At 36.2% G+C, this 18,753-nt stretch overlaps 1 protein-coding gene across 1 annotated transcript in view; it reads left to right on the top strand.

Annotated features, from left to right (window-relative positions):
- Positions 1-18,753, top strand: part of PTPRR (protein tyrosine phosphatase receptor type R) — a 108,312-nt gene that overhangs the window by 5,032 nt on the left and 84,527 nt on the right. Inside the window, exons 3-4 of the mRNA XM_090275648.1 lie at positions 4,451-4,561; positions 14,651-14,913. Of these exons, the coding sequence (XP_090131774.1) occupies positions 4,451-4,561; positions 14,651-14,913 (374 nt within the window). The remainder of the gene's footprint in view (positions 1-4,450; positions 4,562-14,650; positions 14,914-18,753) is intronic.

Below are 18,753 nucleotides of genomic sequence, written 5' to 3'. Positions count from 1 at the left end.
GACTCTGAAGGGGATTCCTTTTGTGCATCAAGTCATACCCCATTCCTATAGTCCGGATCCTTCACAGACTTTCACACATTTTGCCCAGGACAATTCTTTAAAATGTAAAACACCACTGGATTAATTTATGCTGCTTCCTGTAAACTTTCAGTGACTTAGATAAGCCTTCTTCCCTGTTACTTTATTATGAATGTAAATGCCATTCTGAATGCTTTAGGAATATGGCAGCTTAGTGAGTCAGCCAGATTTGTGAGAGGCTCACCATCCAAAAAAAAGAAGTTAAAATCAAGTACATATTTGGGGTCCTCCAACACACCCTAGCTTGGTGAAGATTGAGAGCTTAGCCTGACTACCTATCACAGAATTATTAGCCCACAAGACCACAGGTGTCTGTACTTTAATAATAAAGGTGCCTTTGATGGTCAAAATGTATTATTTCCCTATGAAATTGTGGAAATCTGGACTCTAGGAAATATTACATTACATGAGGCTAGAAAGCATTTTAATTGTCTCTAAGGAGCATTTCATCAAGAACAGAAGAATTGATTGAGCTTTTTGCTCAGGCTCTTGTAAAAGGGGCCCCTCGTTACCCTCTGACCTGAAGCTCTAAATGCAGGAACAGGCGAAAGTGCCCTTGTGGTCTGCTCCAGGCACATTCAGTCCGAAGGCGCACTGCAGAGGCATTTGTGGATAGTTGTGTAAGCTGGGAATGGTGTTCTGTGAGCTTCCCCACTTCCTTTATTCATCTCTGTGGTTAGTGTGACAGCTAATGCCTCAACCCTTTTTGCCTCCACACTTTTACCTCAAAATTATAGCTCTGCAATGGGAGCATCTTTATTAAGAGAAAATAATGAATATTGTTATTATGGTTTCTCATCCTTTACAAGGATTATAGAACATTGTGAATCATGCCTCAAAGCATCTATTCCGAAACTTACATTAACTACTTTCAGGGAAGAATGTGTTTTTTGTTGTTGCCATTTCTTTATTTGCTTGGTTTTTTTAAATCAGAAATAACTCTTGGGAAAGAAAAAAAAAACTACCAAATAGAGATATACTTTTGTTTATTATCTGTTTTCATTGTGAATCTACATTTTGGGGGAGAAAAATATTTTTTAAGTCTTCATCTGAGCATATGTTTATTGATTTTAGAGAGAGAGGAAGGGGGAGAGAGAGAGAGGGAGAGAGAGAGAGAGAGAAACATGGATTGGTTGTCTCTTGTACATGCCCTGACCAGGAATCAAATCCATAACCTTCGGTGCATGGGACAATGCTCTAACAAACTAAGCCACCTGGCCAGGGCAAAGGCATTTAAAAAAATTATTTTTGTACAATACTTAGAACATTTTAAGGACACAAATATTATTTTATTATAAGATATTCATAAGGATAAAACTAGACTTCTTGATCAATAATTCAAATCTCAGGGCAATAAACTAAATTCATTATTTTAGTTTCCATTTTTAAATGTTTTTATAACATTAACTGTTGAACCAGTAAGTTCTGCATTCACATTAAGCATGATTTAGGATTTGGCTTTTTTTGTTCAGTTGCAAATTACTCCAGTTTCACAGGTCTTATGTTGCAGAAGAGGAAGTTACCTTCTTCAAATAATGGGCTAGTGTGTCAACTGATACTACCATGGAATATTTACAAAGATAAAAAGAATCATACCAAATAAATATAAACCCTAATCCAGTAGTCATGTGATTGTTCCCTCAGACTAGGAACATTAGCCAGCAGTCTAAAGAATTATAGTCCTTGCAATACAGTGCTGAGGAGGAATACAATATTAACACGTCAGATCATTCAGACTTCTGAATAGTACAGTGGACGTTTTGTAAGCTTCATTTCATTTATCTGCCTAAGTCAATTAATTTATCAGATAATTTATAATATTTCTACTTTATTCTTATTATATGTCCTTCATCTCTCCTAAAGAGATATATCTCCTAAAGCCTCCATATCATATCTCTGAGCATTTGGGAATCTCTCCCATCATCTGGGATCAGAATTGGTTTAAGAAAAGAAAACTACAGTACATCAAATTATTAAACGGGATATGGAGAAGCCATTATTATTGATACAGTGGTACAGGAAATTACCCAAGTTTTAAATCATAAAACAAAATAAAACAGAACCCAAGAAATTTCACTGCATCAAAGTTAAAGAGCAAAGCGATGTAGCTATGAAATAGGATGTAAAGAGGACACAGCGGCACTGGCTTGACCCGGCCATGGAGACTCTAAATTATTGAACCCTTGGTCCCCTGACAAAATATAAAAGGCATCACTTTAACCTTATGCAAAGGTTAGATGGGAGAGTCCTGTGAATTACAGTCTTTTCATTTGTGGAATCTTAACTACAAAGTTTTCCATTTATTACCCTGCCCTTATCAAATTTTTTAGATCTCTGTACAAATATAGTAGTGCTCAGCAGGAATAGCATGACTCAGAAGGAAATCTATTTACCAAGAAAGTGCAATGACTAAGTTCTGGGAGTACAAAACATGTGTCTTTCTAACTGGAGGTGGAAGCAGGCGGGGGGTGGGGTGGGGGCCGAGGTTAATTCTTTCATCATCACTGCTTTGGTTAAAAAAGAAACAAAACAGTTGTTTTAAGCAGAAAGGAACATGTTGATATTCCAGGAGGTGTAGAATTATAGCAAGAAAAAGAGAAATAATCCACATCAGGTTAGGAACACAAAATCTCTTTCCACCCACCTAACCACCCCTTTTTAACCAAATTTTACATTAAGGCTCAAGTTCTCATGCTTAAATTTGACAAGTTTATGCTGCCTACTTGAAGGCTTAACTTTAACTAGTTTGCTTTTATAACAAGCAATAGATGCTATTTGGTTGCCTGCAAAAATTTCATTTCCTGATTTCAAGAGTTTTCTTTTTTATTAGTTTCCAGCTATGTTTATGGACACACTGGAATAAAATATGATCTGAATGAGGTTGAGCAGTAAAAGACAACTTGTCACTTGAACCCAAGATTTCCTTTCCAGAAAGATACTTGTATCTTTTTAATCTAATTTACAATGTATTACAATGTGAATGTATTCTATTATTATTTAAAGGCTCAAAAATGGTTAACAATGATTTCTAAGTTCAGACATAAGAACAGGTTTTATTCAAGGCTTTCTTTCTTCCTCTTCTTCTTCTTCTTTTTTTTTAAACAACTACTATTTGTTTCTCATGATTCTTTGGGTTGACTAGGATCAGCTAGATCTTCTGTCCCACATAGTAGAGGCTGAAGTCACCTCAGTGGTTACACTTGCTGCTGAAATGTCCGAGATGCCCTCTCATTTTACAGGGCCTTTTTCCAAGTGGCTTTCATCATTCGATATTTTGTGGTTCAAGGCTTTCTTACTCATTGGAGACAGTACCCAGGGACAGACACACACAAAAGGGGGGAAAGGCAACCTTCAACAAAGTACAAACATTTGACTTGATTTAGCCCTTATATGTTTTACCTAATTGCAGACCATTCGATTTCAAGTTAAAGTTTCTTTAACTATAAACCTATAAATTTCACTGAGTCATAAAACTAATTGCATTCTGAGACTTGATCTAGTAGATATGCTTTAAAAAAAATAGGTAAAATAAAATTAAGGCACTCATTCACATTTTATTCATGCTTCTTCACCAGCCTTCCACTCCCAAAGTAGTGAGCAAAAAATTAAATATAAATAAAAATAATTATTTCACCTTTTATTACCCAATAATTCTGGACTTTTGGTGTTTCCTGATACTTAAAGAAAATAATGAATATTGTTATTATGGTTTCTCATCCTTTACAAGGATAATAGAACATTGTGAATAATGTCTCAAAACATCTATTCTGAAACTTACATTAACTACTTTCTGGTTAATGTAGTTGAAGTGGTACTTTAATCAGATTTTGACAAATAGAAATGCATTTTTAAAAGATCTGATAAAAGGGAAAAAAGGAAGAAAATGATCTTGACATTGTTGCTCTGTTTATTAATGTATCATGAGATTTTGTTTGCAGCTGTTTCACTCGTGTTGAAAAGTTAAGAGCAGCGTTACAGCACGTAACCAGGGTGTTGTTGTGGTGGGAGGGGACTTCAGACAGTGAAGAAAGCTTCAGATACAATTGTTTTCAACACAGAAAGGAACAGAACTCTCTCACCTATGAACCAGGTCATTTCCGAGAAAGACTATAGGGGCATTTACGAAGCCTTGGACCTGATAAGCCATATCGGGCGTGCTTGCTCCTGCACAGGAGATTAAACAATCCCTGCGTGTCTAAGGGTGTCAGTCCCTTGTCTTAGATCAGTTTGAGAAGCAGCTCTGGCGGCGTGAAATGTAGGTGTGTTCTACTACACTGAATGGAATAGAGCTAAAAATATATTTAGAGTCTGATAAGAACAACATTTTCCTCAAGCTCTCTTTAATGTCGGACTTTCTGTTTTGCTTTTAAAGAAAAATGTTTTACAAGGGCAGCATGAAGCGGACAAAATCTGGAGCAAAGAAGGATTTTATGCTGTTGTCATATTTCTCAGCATCTTTGTTATTATAGTAACGTGTTTGATGGTAAGTTTGCTTCTTTATATATTTTATTCTTTGCTGAGCTCACTACTTAATATTATTGGATACATTTGCCATTCAAATGAATGTTGAAAAGACCGGGAACAGAAGCAAGACTGGTGCTGTTAAATTGAGGGATTTCATACCTGACAGTGGAGTAAGAGCTGAAGGAAAACCTATGGAATTATGGGTTCTGACCTGCAGAATAAAGCTGGAATTGCACTGAGGCTTTTAGTAACTTGATCAACCCTGAGAATGAAGCTTTAGAAAATGATTCCCTGAGGTTGCTAAAGCCTCAAAGTCATTGAAGTCTCATGGGCACCCTTTGGGCTTATTTTATTTCTTCATTTATATCATTTTTATTGAACTCAGGAAAATTTTCTAAAAGGAATATGTCTTAAGGGTAAGCTTATTCCTTAAAAAGTGGTTGATTTACTTATTTTTAAAGGGCCCTGAAAGCATTTTATGAAATTCCAGGTATGAAAAGGAAATGATTTTAGACTCCAAAGTTGTACAATTCACTACCAACTAATTTTTTAGGTGAATGAATACTATAAAAATATAACTGCAAATAGCTCTGTAAATTACAAATTATAAATGTGAAACCTTTAAAAGTATATTTCTGATTTAGAAAAACAGTAAACCCAAACACACTAAACTACACAGTGCTCTTTGGTATTGAATGAGTTAATAGTTGTCTTTCATATAGAAAAACATTTTCTTATTCTTTTAAAAATTCCATGATGTAACTTAAAATATTTGAAGTTTAAAAATGCATTTTAATAACTTTCCTGTGTGCTTCATTCTTTTTAGTTCTGCACATTTTTAAAAAAACATTCATTTGTTAGTTTTCAAATGCCCCCCAAAAGACATCATATTACTTATTCTTTCTGCAATCAACAGTGTCGCTAAGTGTTTTATTGTATCTTTGTTCATTCGTTTGTGCTTCCCCTGTTGGGAAGTGGTTTATGTTAGAAATATCAGGGCTGTTTGGAAAGACAGAGGCTGAATAGGTCAAAACCTGAAGGATAGAAAACAATGAAGACCTTGCATAGGGTGATGATAAGCATCTTTCCTTGACTCTAAATACAGGAAGCAGTAAGAACACCCTCACGCTTCCATCCCAGTAAAGCAGAGGCATCTCCTATGGGCCAGGCATTAAGAAAGAAGATTTCCAAAACTGTGACACAGTAAACAAGAGTCATTTAAGAATTGAGTGTGAAAATGAATTTTATATATTAAGTGGTAAAGGTTAAGAAGAAATAATTTTAATGAGAGAGTGTTGGAGATTATGGAAATTGTGGCAGAGACTTCTGGGTGTTAGTGTTTTAGATGGTGTGGTTCTTTATTATGGTTAATTGCACTTTAAAATAGCTGGTTCTTCATTTTCTTAACACAAGAAATCTCAAGCGCTGTGCTCTTTCTTGTCAGTCACAATTAGGGTGTTTTTCTGCTTCACAGGTAAAAAGGATGTGTGGACCGAAAGATAGAAAGGGATAAAGAGTGATAAAAATGGAAATTAGTCAGGGGGTAAATGGTGAGTTTCAGAAGAACAAGAGCAAGGTTAAAGGAGGGAAGTGGGGAAGCAGATTCATGAGCAGCCATTGAATACTAGAGGGTAGCGGGAGGCAGAGCAGAACTGGCTAAGAACATGTAAGATATGCTCCAAATTCTGCACTTCCAACCCATTGAGCACCCATGTATTTAAAATGACCGGATAAATCCCTACCTGAGATATCAGTCTCAGGTGACAAAAGGTCTCATAGCAGACACACCCTCAAAACCACTTGGGTCACAAGAACGACTCTTCTTTTCCCAAGATCTGCAAAGCACTAGTGTAAAAGTCAGAAACCTGCATAAGTCTGTTCTGAAGTTATCAGAGCAAATCAGAAAAGAATATTTCAAAAGAATAGGTAGTCTCAGACCCTTGGGTTCCTACAGAGGACCCACAGAGGCCTGTTGTTGGCACTGCGGGCACAGGAGACAAGACAAAAAAGGTCCCTGTTCTCATGATACCTCTAGAGGGGGGATGGATAATAATATTTTTAAAAAATCAAATAGTAAACATATGGTATGATTCTATGTATATGACAGTCTGGAAAACGTAAACCTATAGAGAGATTAAAAAGATCAGTGGTTGCCAGAGGTGGGTGGGGTCAGGTGAGAGAGGTGGAGTGGGGTAAGTAGGTGAAGCAGATTTTTAGGTCAGTGAAACTCTTCTGTGAGATACTATAATAATGAATACAGTGGTGGGCAAAAGTAGGTTTACAGCTGTGAGTACATGAAATGAAAAATTTATTCTGAATTCTTGTTCATTTATTATTGTAGTATTAATAATTATTATTAACCTACTCTTTCCCACCCCTGCATATGTACAATACTCCAAGTGACCCTAATCTAGACTGTAGACTTCAGTTAATTGTATCAATATTGGCTCAGCAATTGTAACAAATGTACCACACTAATGCAAGATGTTAGTAATGGGGGAAATTGTTAAAGGTGGTAAGGGTGAAGGGGTAAAAGGAACTCTGCCTCTCTGCTCAATTTTTCTGAAACCTAAAACTGTTCTTTAAAAATTAATTTTATTAATTTAAAAAACTCAGATAGTGTTAAGTGCCATGAAGAGATAACATAATGGTAAGCGAGGGGAGCAAAGCCTTCTGAGACACCCGAGACATGAAAATGTGAGAAAAGGGCCCCCTCAGGCAGAGAGCACAGGTAGGAATGGCTGAGGTGGGACTAGGCTTAATTTAGCCTCTTTGGATTTGAGAAGAGTGGAAGCTGAGTGCTTTAAGCAGAGCTTTGACTGGTGTATTTAAAAGAGCACATTCTCTGCTGGTGTAGAGTGTGGGAGCAAGAGTATTCTGGGGGCTATTACTTTAGCTTGATGAGAAAGACAATGGTGCCCGGAGTAGGGGGCGGTGGTGGAGATGGAGAGAAGTGAAGGACTGGAATTTACTTGTAGGTGGAACCGGCAGGACTTTGCTGTGTACTGGTTCTCAGGGAAAAGGAAAGAGAAAACATTAAGGATGACTCCTGGGTTATCTGGCTGACCAGCTGAGTGGTGGTGCTTCCATTTCCTGGGAGAGGCACACATGGGAGGTGTGGAGAAGTGGGAGAGGCAAACTTCTAACCTGTACCCCAATAGTTCTTGAAATGAAAGGAAGTAGTAGAATGATATATTTCAAACACTATCTTAGATTTTAATATGAAAGAGTCACTTAAGCTACCAGAGGAACAAACCCATCAGTACATAGAAAGGAGTTACTTTTCTTTTCTATTGAGTTTACTTTTCTATTAATAGAAAAGTAAAGCCTACCTAATAGGATTAAGATGATGCTAAGTTTATCTGATGCAACTTAACTACTAACAAGTATACAGTTCACAGTTAGGGGCACATCAAATGTGATTCTCTAAAATAAGCTGATCTTGGTAAATGTTCTAGTATTTCTGATAATGATCTTGATTTAAAGTTAAGTTTTTTCTTTGATCTCTCAGTAATAGTTATACTATCACTTTTGTGATCCCTTAGTACACATACTCCAATTTATTTTCTCATAATTTTATTGATTACATGGCAAAAGAAAAGATATAACTCAGAATTTTTCTGAGGCATTAATTATATTTATGAAAAATCAAATAGTATTATTTACATTCAGCCTTCCTACATACCATAGAAATGAAAAGCATGTGTTTTTATTATGAAGTTACATAGGTAAATTGCTGTAATAGAGGATTCTGTGTGCTGTGTAACAATAACATAAGACTTGGCAAAATTTTTGAAATGCAGCATATTGTTTACTTTTCTTAAAATAAAAAGGTATATGTTGCCAGGCATAAAATTAAGACATGCATGACATTTCAAATGTGTGAGTTACTTAGCACCTCTCAAATGTGAATGTACAGTGGGTGGAGTGACAAATAGACAAATACAATTTTCCAAGGAAAAATGTGTGGGCAACTTCCAATCCATTCAGAATTAGTTCTTAAACTTGAATAAATAATAGAAAGAACAGCATTTCTCATTTAATTTAGACCTTCATATGTACATAGAGGTATTTATGACATGTAGGTAGAGATATCTACAAGCCAGATTACTTCTGGAAAGTGAAGAAAACACATTTTTTAAAAACAACAACAACAGCTGTTTGGGTCAGTAAAATCTCTGGCATGTTAGACCCACAGAAGAGCCAGTCATATGCCAGACAAAGAGCTTCTCTAGTGATGGCCTTGTTAGCTGAGGCAGGAAGTCCTAGTTCAGACCACCTGCTACAGTCTGAGCATCATTCAGTAAAAACTGCCAAAGGAGGACATAAATAGCCACACTTTTCTAATTTGTTATTTGTAATCCCTAGAGACTGAGGAAAATAGGATTAGATTCTTAGCTGGAATTATTTGGGACAGAACTGTTTTCCAAAGTAAGTATATGTCTCAAACTAACTTTCAATATTTTTCTGGATTAATAAAAATTATTTAAGTAAAAATACAATCATCTTACTAGGAAGAAAAATCATCACATCAATAATAATTTGTTTCTTGTACATATTGCCTACATACTAGTACTAAATTTACTGCCTAGTATTAAACATCTAATATATTTTTATATCACATTATTAAGATATGATTCACATACAAAAAACTGTACATATTTAATGTATATACAACTTTATGAGCTTGGAGATACATGTACACCCATGAAAACATCACCACAATCTAAGCCATAAACATATTCATCACCTCCAAAGTTTTCTCCCACTCTATTTATTATTTTTATTTTGTGTTGCAATAAGAACACTTAACATAAGATCTACCCTCTTAGCAAACTTTTAAGAATATAACACAGTGTTGTTAACTATAAGCTCTATGCACAAACACTTAATATATATTAGTTCCCTAATTTTACTGGTGAGAAAACCATGGTTCAGAGAAGATAAGTGACTGGACAAAGAACAGACAATGTGTGGGTATGTGTATGGTGTGTCTGAGGAGAGGAACTGGGATTCAAATCCAAGTCTATCTGGATTAAAAGTTTGAACTCTTTACCATGATTCCACAGATAATACTGTCAAACTGTGGTTCCTTTTAGCACTGTCACTCTTGTGGACAGCTATTCCCAGTCACAGAGGAGTCTAGTAAAAGGAAGAGAACGCCTGTGTTAATCAGAGCCATTGAACCCCGGCAGAACCAATAAATATGTTATCGCACCATATCTAGTATTGACACATTCCTCTTTTTGTACTTAGTGTCTTGTACTGGACATATCTCTCTCTTCCTGGAAGCCTGTGAGTTTCCAGAGAACAGAGTTAAATGCCATCTTTAGATCCACAATGTCTTGTTTCTGGAATGATGCAGGGATTAATTCATGTTTATTCGATTAAATGAAATAAATGAACAAGTTCCTTCAGAACTTACTGTGAAATACTGTAAAGAACAAACATGCTACAGACTGTTGGTTTCACTTTAAAAGTTGAACACATATCAATTCACACGGATGTTTTGTGTTACCCTTTTAGAGATTTTTAAAATAAAAATTATAAGCTGAAAAGAGCTTTATATGATTCTTTTAGCTTCCTCTTATTTCTGTGTTCCTCTGGCTTCATCCTGCTATTATTTTTTTCCTCTTGTTATAGTTTAACTTTTATTCCTTTCTCTTTTTTCTTTTTGAATAATCAAAAGATTTTATTGCATCCCAGGACTTAAACAAGCTCTAAAGTTAAGTCAAAAATATTGGCTTGCCACCGCCCTGATAAGCTTTCAGGTTTAACTATAACACAAAGTGCATTGACACAGAGAAATATGCATATGCATGTTCTTGACCTCACGCTGTGCAGAGGAAAATCTCTGACACTTTTCCAGGGGCTTTAGGAAACAGGCTGGGAAGAAGGCTGTGGGATTTACAGGAAATGGCAGAAGGGCGCGGTCACAGGCATAAATCAGGAAATCTGGATTCTAGACTTTATTTCTAACCTTCCATAAATTATTAAACCACTCTGGGTTTAAATGTAAAATGATGAGATCATACCAGGTGATTTTTAAGACCCCTTATACCAGATTCCTCAACAGCTGCACTGCTGACATTTTGGGCTGATAGCTTGTTGTGGGAAGGAGTCTGTCCTATGCATTGTAGGGTGTTTAACAGCATTCTTATCACCTGCCCACTAGAGGCCAACAGCGCCCCCCACAAACTCCAGGATGACAACCAAAAACATCTCCAGACATTGCCAGATATCCCCAGAAGAACAAAATTCCTTCTGGTTGAGAACCATTGCCTTATAGCTTACTTCCATGACAAATGCCTTATTGCCAAGTGGCAAACTCCTCATTTTTTCCACATTGTTTTGAGACAACCTGATCTCTTATTTTTTAAACAATGTCTTATTAACAGTATACACTTTCCATGTTCAGCTTTTCCCTAATTAAAGATATAGCAATCAGTTTGTGTGTATGTTATAGAGACGGGTTAATTGACCTCTAACCAGAGATGAAGTAAACAGATGACTGTAAGATACGTGACAGAGGTTTGTCATCAAGAACGTAAGCTTGTGAATGGTAAAGAAGGACTTTGGACTAGAGCTTGTTTTACCCAAATAGTCTCATAAAAGTGACCTGTCAAGAGCTATTGCAAAGGCCAACATTTCATTGGTTTTCTCATTTTCATTTTTGAACTGTTCTTCTCCAAAATCCAAATGTAAACAAGCAAGCAAATGTTCTGATATACGATGCATATTATATTTAGTTGGCAAGAACTTTGCACATGTAATATATGCATTACCTTCTATTTATATTTTTCTGTAAAGATACAGGTATATTTGTTTCTGTTTCCATTCAGAAAAATAACTTACTTGCAATTAAAAATAAAAAAACTGTCCCACCTTAAATTCTGTACCCTCATCCTTTAGTAGCTATGTGTTTAGTTTAACACATGTGTCATCTGATGGATATTCTTCCAGCGGGGTTTTGCTGAGTGCTGCGGTGACAAAGTGTCTTTTAAGGGTTACGGACACTGAAGAGAAGCCCCATCCTTAAGCATTATGCCCAGCAGACGGGATTAGTCTTCAGTATTTTCTATCCTGGAGCTTGTAGAAGTAATTATAATAACAGTAAGACTTGTCACTTGGCATTAGTCATCTTTTTTTTTTTTTTTTGTAATATTTGTCATGAAATATTTAGAACCTGTTGTTTTCAAAAAGTCAAGCCTGGTTCGATTCCCAGTCAGGGGACATGATTAGGTTGCACATCAGTTCCCCAGTTGGGGGCGCACAAGAGGCAACCACACAGTGATGTTTCTCTTCCTCTCTTTCTCCTTTCCCCTCTCTCTAAAAATAAAATAAATAAACAAACAACAACAAAAAGTCAAGCCTTAGCTTTACTTTACCAGAGTCAATAACTAGCACCAATATAAAAGTTTCCAGTTTATGAGGAAGTAAACTGACATAAAAGACATTGAGGATTTTCTTTAATTTCCTGGCGGTTCAAATTATAGCCATAATATGCGTTTCTAATACCTCCTATGTGCAGTCTTTCTCGTTAAGAAGATCCTTCCACCCACAAAAGGTAGAGTCATAAATTTGGCAGTTTTCAAACCCAGTGCTGAGACTCACACCTGCTGCAGGTTGGCTGCACTGAGCCTTCAAGAACGCAGGTGTGTGGAGGGCAGCACCAGCGGAGGTGGAGGGGCGGGACACACTTATGCCTGCAGGGCAGAACTGCTTAAGGCTCCGCCACGCCAAATATTGCCTTAGGTAAGCCATGGTATTTAGCTAGACCTCACTTTCTTTAACATATATTAGTAATAATGTCAGAAGGACCTCTGATTCTTCTGTGTCCATCTTAACTCTGATTCCCCCTGTATCTCTAATTAAAAAGTCACTGAACGAACACTCACTTCTGTTTTTTACCTTTCTGCCCTCACCCAACCTTCATGCTTGTTGGCTTGAGACATGATTACATTCAGTTTTCACTCAGTGTTGAAATGATTCCAAAGCTCCCTTTTACGTCACAGTTTCTAGTTCCTGACTTCTTAACTTTGAATCATCTTTTCTCATGACTTTGTGTAAGATTTTTTCAGGAAGGGTACAGAGATAGTAAATTTTCTGACACCTCAAGTATTTGAGAAATTCTGTTGGCTTCATATACCTCAACACCAGTTTATCTATTTGTGGAATTCATGCATCCTTTGTAACATGTATTTTTTTCTCAAAGTTATGAAAATTTGCACCATTTTATTCTCGTGTTTACTCTTCTTTCAACTAATGCATTCATGTTTATAAACTAAGAATTTTTTCATTCCGTGTCCCTAAGTTCCATAAGAAGAGAGTTCTGTCTATTTTGTTTATAGTAGAATATGATGCACCTTTCACAATACATGACACAGGGGGCACTGAAAATAGTTTTGAATGACTTGCTTCTCTTTCATTCACTCTGGTTTATCATTTACCATTTACTGTGATTGTTCTCTAACTTCCATATCCTACCTTTTCACTGTCTTGCTGGCCAAGATTAAAATCCTGCTACTGAGTTTTTCAGTTCTTTGAATTATTTTATTTTAAATCTCAGTCGGATGCCTTTTATCTTAGATTGGTGTGTTTTTATTTCAACCTGATTCTTTTTTTAAAAATAATCTTATTTTGTTAAATTGGCTTTTTAAAATTAATATATTTTGAGAATACTGGACAAATATTCTCTAAAATGTTCCTGAAGTAAATTATTTCTTCCACAATTTTAGGTGAATTCTTTTCTAACTTTCTTTTTTGTTTCTTTTTTTCTTTCTAACAAACAAAAACATTTAGACTTTGTACCTTTCCAGTAGATTTAAAATATAGAAGTTACTAGAATTTAAAGGAACTTAGAAAAGGAAAGAAAGAATTAGTGTCATGATTTGTTAGAGTAAATGTGATTGAAAAGTGGCAGAAAAGCCCTATCCTCTAAAACAACACTCATTTAGCTAATGGATTCCAGAAATGAAACAAGAGTTCAACACCATGCAGATGCCATTAGTGCTATAATTGCAGATAATAGGTTAAGTCAACTCTTCATGCAAATTAACTAATCAAGTCATTTCCTTGAAAAGACTGGAAGAGGCACATGGACATCTAGTTTCTGCAGGAATTGGAGTAGAGTTAGAATCAAGACAGGAGAAACAATACCAAATTGTTATTTTGTACACCTTAAACTTATACATGTTATATATCACTTATATTTCAGTAAAATTGGAAAAAAATTAACTTAACTAAAAAATGAATGAGTAATTTTTTTTTTTTTTTAAGAGCCTATAATAAAAGGAAGCCTGAGGACAGAAAGGACAAACTTTGCTCACCTCACAAAATGGCCCACTGGCATTTCTCAGCAAAGTCAGTCCCAAATGTCTTTAAAGGTTATAAGTGAAGACCCTACCATTTCTGAATTATATGAGCAATTCTAAAAAGAGCTCTGAGAATGGAGGAAAGTGATACTTTTTTTCCCTGCATGCTTAAAAATTAAAAAGGGGAAAGGGTAAGAAAAAAATTTTTGGTTGTCCAAATTATTCTTTAATAAATGCCTTAAATTTAATTATTTTAAATATCTACTAGGTAATCAAGATAACATATGACTAATACAGATATTTACCAATATAAGAAATTATAGTTTTTAGCATAACTATTCTTTCATATTTTGCAAGACTTTCCTCTTACATCTTGTATTGGATGCACATCTCTGTTTCTGCAAATGTCATAAACCCACATTTCATGGTTATTCCTTCTATAAACCTTCCCTTTCAGTCATTTTAATTAAAAGCTTACATGTGATCAAACTAACATCTGGCACTTTTATAAAATTAGCCAAATTTTCTTTTAATTATATTTAGGGAATAAATCCATGTACATGTATATTTACTATGTTTGTGAACATATCTAAAAATACCAAGTATATCCTTTTGAGAAAAATCTCAATAACAGAAAATGGAGAAACCATCCTAGAAGTCTTTGCTTACTTATATTACGTAATTAAACCTTTACTTTGGTTTGCCTTCAAAGTTGGAGTAGAAGAGATCATATTTTGTTGTTGTTCATTGTTTATGAAAAAATGTGACAGGAGTCTTTTTATCTCCTTCTATAGATTCTTTACAGATTAAAAGAAAAGTTTCAGCTTTCTCTGAGACAAGATAAAGGGAAAAATCAGGAGATCCACCTATCACCCCTCACCTTACAGCCAGCACAGGCTGAGGCAAAGACAATCAACAGCATGGTCCAGACTGAGCAGGCACCAAAGGTGCTGAGTGTGGTTGTGGACCCTCAAGGCCGATACGTTCCTGAAATCAAAGCTGCCACCTCTGTCTGCCCTTCTCCTTTCAAAATGAAACCTATAGGACTCCAAGAGAGGTAAGGGCTTTTTCTGTATTCCCCACGTGTTCTTTTTTCTTTTTTTAAGTTATTCACCAATTGAAAAGGATAGAACTAGAAATGATTGGCATATTAAGTAGATCACTCACCACCCAATGGATACCAGAAACAAATAGTCTTTCTTGTCTCCCCAAGAATCTAGCTGTGTTACACAAAATCTTTTAGTTACATCTGATTTTGTTAAACTGATACAGACTCAAGCCAAGGTCATCTTCAACTACAGGACAGCTTCTATAATCATTTACTGAGTGCTTTTTGAGGGCCACTGATGTATCTTATTTAATTGTCATCAAAACTCTTGTAGACAGAAGGACTAGAAGTGAACTTCAGGAATTTCCCACCAAAGCTCACATTGTTTGGAGTAAGATAGGAGTTGACACCACTAATTAACTTTTTATAAAGTCTTCCATCTGCTTCCTTTGGGCAAAACAAACATTATCTCAAGATTTATAACATTTTTATTGCTTTACCTGCCTTGGTAATGTTCTTATACATTCTCACTTAAAACAAATCCAATGTATGAAAATTAGAATATGCAAAATTCATAAATGAGGGGCTAATGCTTTGTTTCCCCAAACTTTAAGTAAAGCTTTCCCATGGCATTTTTTTAAATAGGTGGGCTTGTGATTATATTTAAAATGTGATTTATATTATATTCAACATTGCACATCAGAGTAATGAAGGAACTAAAACGTTTTCAAGATACACTCCCAGGTTATTTTTCTTCTTATTTTACTATATCTCCGTTTTCTATCACTCTCCATTTTATTGCCTTAAGTTTGTAGATCACAATATAAATTTGATTAAATTTTCTATTGCCCACAAACATACCATATGCCTTCAGAAAATATAGTTTGTGGCTTTAAGGACAGCAGAAGACCAAGTTGGTCATTCAAATTTTTTTGAAAGTACAAGGGGGGGACTCAAAAAAACCAGAATTATCTTCTGGAGGGTGGGACCCTTGTAGTACAGGCTTCCCCAACTAGGTGAGTGTTCTAGGAACCCATCTGTATCAGTGTACCATCTGGCATTGTTGTAAGAGGCTGCATTCAGCTTCAGTGAATTTTTTTTGAAGACTCTTTCAACGTGTTTGCCCATTTCATGATGGGTGATTTATGAGCACACTTACCCACACCATACTGAGTGTTCAGCAGTTTTGACCAAAAATAGCAAGACCGCTCCCATACCCCACCCTTCCTATTCACCCAGTCTTGCCCCAAGTGACTGACTTTTTTCTGTCCCTGGGTGAAAAAGGTCCTCAAAGGGAAATGCTTTGCTGATGTGGAAGAGGTGAAAGAAAAAATGGCAGAGGTACTAATATGTATCAAAATCGATGAGTTCAAAAGCTATTTTGAGCAGTGGGAAAAAACATCTTGATAGGTGTATCACATAAAATTGAGAATGCTTTGAAGGTGACTGAAGTTTAAACATGTAAGAATATACAATTTTTTATTAATAAATTCCATATTGTCAAAGAACAATGAATGAGTTGAAAAGAAAAGGGTTGGTTGCAGTTATCTCCAACATCCTTAAAGGGAAATGGAAAGCAATCAAGTCATTCTCTCTACCTCCTCCCCCCAAATATTTGATGCTTTCCTGAGGGAACCAGATATCGTTCCCTTATGGGAATACCACTAACTTGCCGTCTGGGCTGCAGCTTGGAAAGGTAGACAAGGTGGACTTCTTTTTCCTGAAGCTAACTAGGGGTCAGGAGAACTGGTTTTGAGACCCAGCTCTGCCATTTCTGGATTGAGGGACTCCAGGAGCCATTCTCCTCTATGGGCCTCACTTTCTTCTTCTGTAATATGAAAGGGTTAAACCTGACATCTGCACTTCCTTCAGGTTCTTTTACTCTTGTTACCAAGACTAGTTTTGTGCATTTAAGTTTTCTTCCAACAGAAACCTTGAAATAGGCCTGTGAGCACCGGTAGAGCACCAAAGGCAAGGTGGCAGAAAAGATCTGCTCAGATGCAGGCAATAAGAAGGGGGTCATTACCTTTAGGTGACTTAAAGAGGATAATAAAACTGACTAAAAGTCTGACTAATTTTTATTATCATCATAAACGACCAATTCTAAGCAAGGTCAGTGATTAAATCCTCGACGGAGTAGTATTCCCAGCATCCTGCCCTTTGATAGCCACTGCTGGGCTTGTTTGAATTTCAAGGAGCATAAAGTTAAATATCCATTTATTCATTTAAATGAAGTGGACGTTTGATAAATGAGAGTGCCAGCATGGTGTCTTACTCATCTTTGTGGTCCATGGGAGGGACTTTTTCAGAACAAGCGTGTAGTCAGTCATTAAATGGATTTCCTGCCCCCTGGTCTACAAACTTTCCTGCCTCTCCACACATAGCCTCCCACCTCCTTCCCGCCTCAGGCAGGAGGAAACTGTTCTGTCCACAGAAGCTCGAGGTCATTCCCTCCCAATTATTGTAACCGACTCTGTCAATTTTCCTCCTCCATTTTCAACTGTGCCTTCCTTGCTAAAGCTGTCTCTCAGTATAGAAACAAATTTTCTTTTGTATCAAAGAAACTCCTTTGACCCAATTTCTTCTCTGGTTCTTGTCTTTCCTTCCTTTTCCTGCTGTGAGTTGTATGAGCGGAGTATATTTGTTGCCTTATTGGTCTTCTTCAAACATCCATCCTCACTATTTCTCTCACATTTACTTGCCTAGTTTGTCAGTGGACTAACTACAAGATATGTTTTATTTTCAGGTCTAGTGCTAATACCTACTTCTGTTTTGAACTCTCTTCTCTTCCTTTGGCCTCCAAGACATTATTTTTTGGTACTTGGGTGTCTACCTTTAGGCTCCCACACAGACTCCTTTCTCCTCTTAACTTCAGAGTTTCATCAAAGAAGTAGATTTAGCTGGAGGTACTTCTTTAGGAATCGTTCATGTCAAAGGTAGTAAGAGAAGTGGTAGTGGTTGGATTACCCAGCGAGGAGAGAAGAGATGTCGAGGTGAGTCATGGAGTGAGAAATAGGACAAGAATATGGAGAGGGAAAGTCAAGCATCACTTTCTCTTGGAAGCTCTTCCCAGCTTCTTCTTCCTCCTTCCCCTTCTTTCTCTAGTCCAACTTACCAACACTGATTCAGCTGTCTCTCCTCTGTTCTCTTCTTCCCTAGTCCCATGACCCTATGTGCATACAGTATGTAAGACTTCTTGGGTGTAGGTAAAATTTTCATTTAGTAATGTCTTACTCCCTAGATTCTATGCTTCTTGAGGGCACACACATGATTTAATTATCTCTTTGTCTCTTACATATAGATCATAATTCCTGAAGAGCAAGAGCTCCTGGAAATAAATGCTTGAATGAATGAATAAATGATGAATATTATAATGAATAATTCCCAGGTCACCTTCCAGTAGTAGTAGGGAAGCACTTTGCTTGTTCCATCATCCCTTCATCATCTCTTCTCACCCAGTATTTCTAACATAATTCTCTGCCATGAATGTGTAGTGACAAGTTTTAAAAATGATAAAATATAAAGGATGTACAATATTTCATGGAGTCAGAAAATTTTTCTGAGAATCTTAAGCCTTAAAACTTAATATATGCTTCTATATCTTTAAAATGAGTTTGTGTTTTAAGCACCCCCCCCCGTCCTGATCCTGGAATAAAATATTAATCTTTATTCATTACATGAAAGTCTGGTTTCTTTAAAACCACCATGAGGCCACAAAGGCTACATTACAAGTCATTTGTCTCAAAATATTTGGGATCATGCCTATAAATATCTCATCCTTGATAGGGAGAATCCATTACTCTAACATTATTAATAATAAAATATAATTTTAAATTAAAAATAAACAAA

This window comes from Furipterus horrens, unplaced genomic scaffold (genome assembly GCF_987537825.1).
Source record: "Furipterus horrens unplaced genomic scaffold, mFurHor1.1.pri manual_scaffold_4, whole genome shotgun sequence".
Lineage (NCBI taxonomy): Eukaryota > Metazoa > Chordata > Mammalia > Chiroptera > Furipteridae > Furipterus > Furipterus horrens.
The sequence above is the reverse complement of the archived record's forward strand: the minus strand, read 5'-3'. Positions and strand labels throughout refer to the sequence as shown.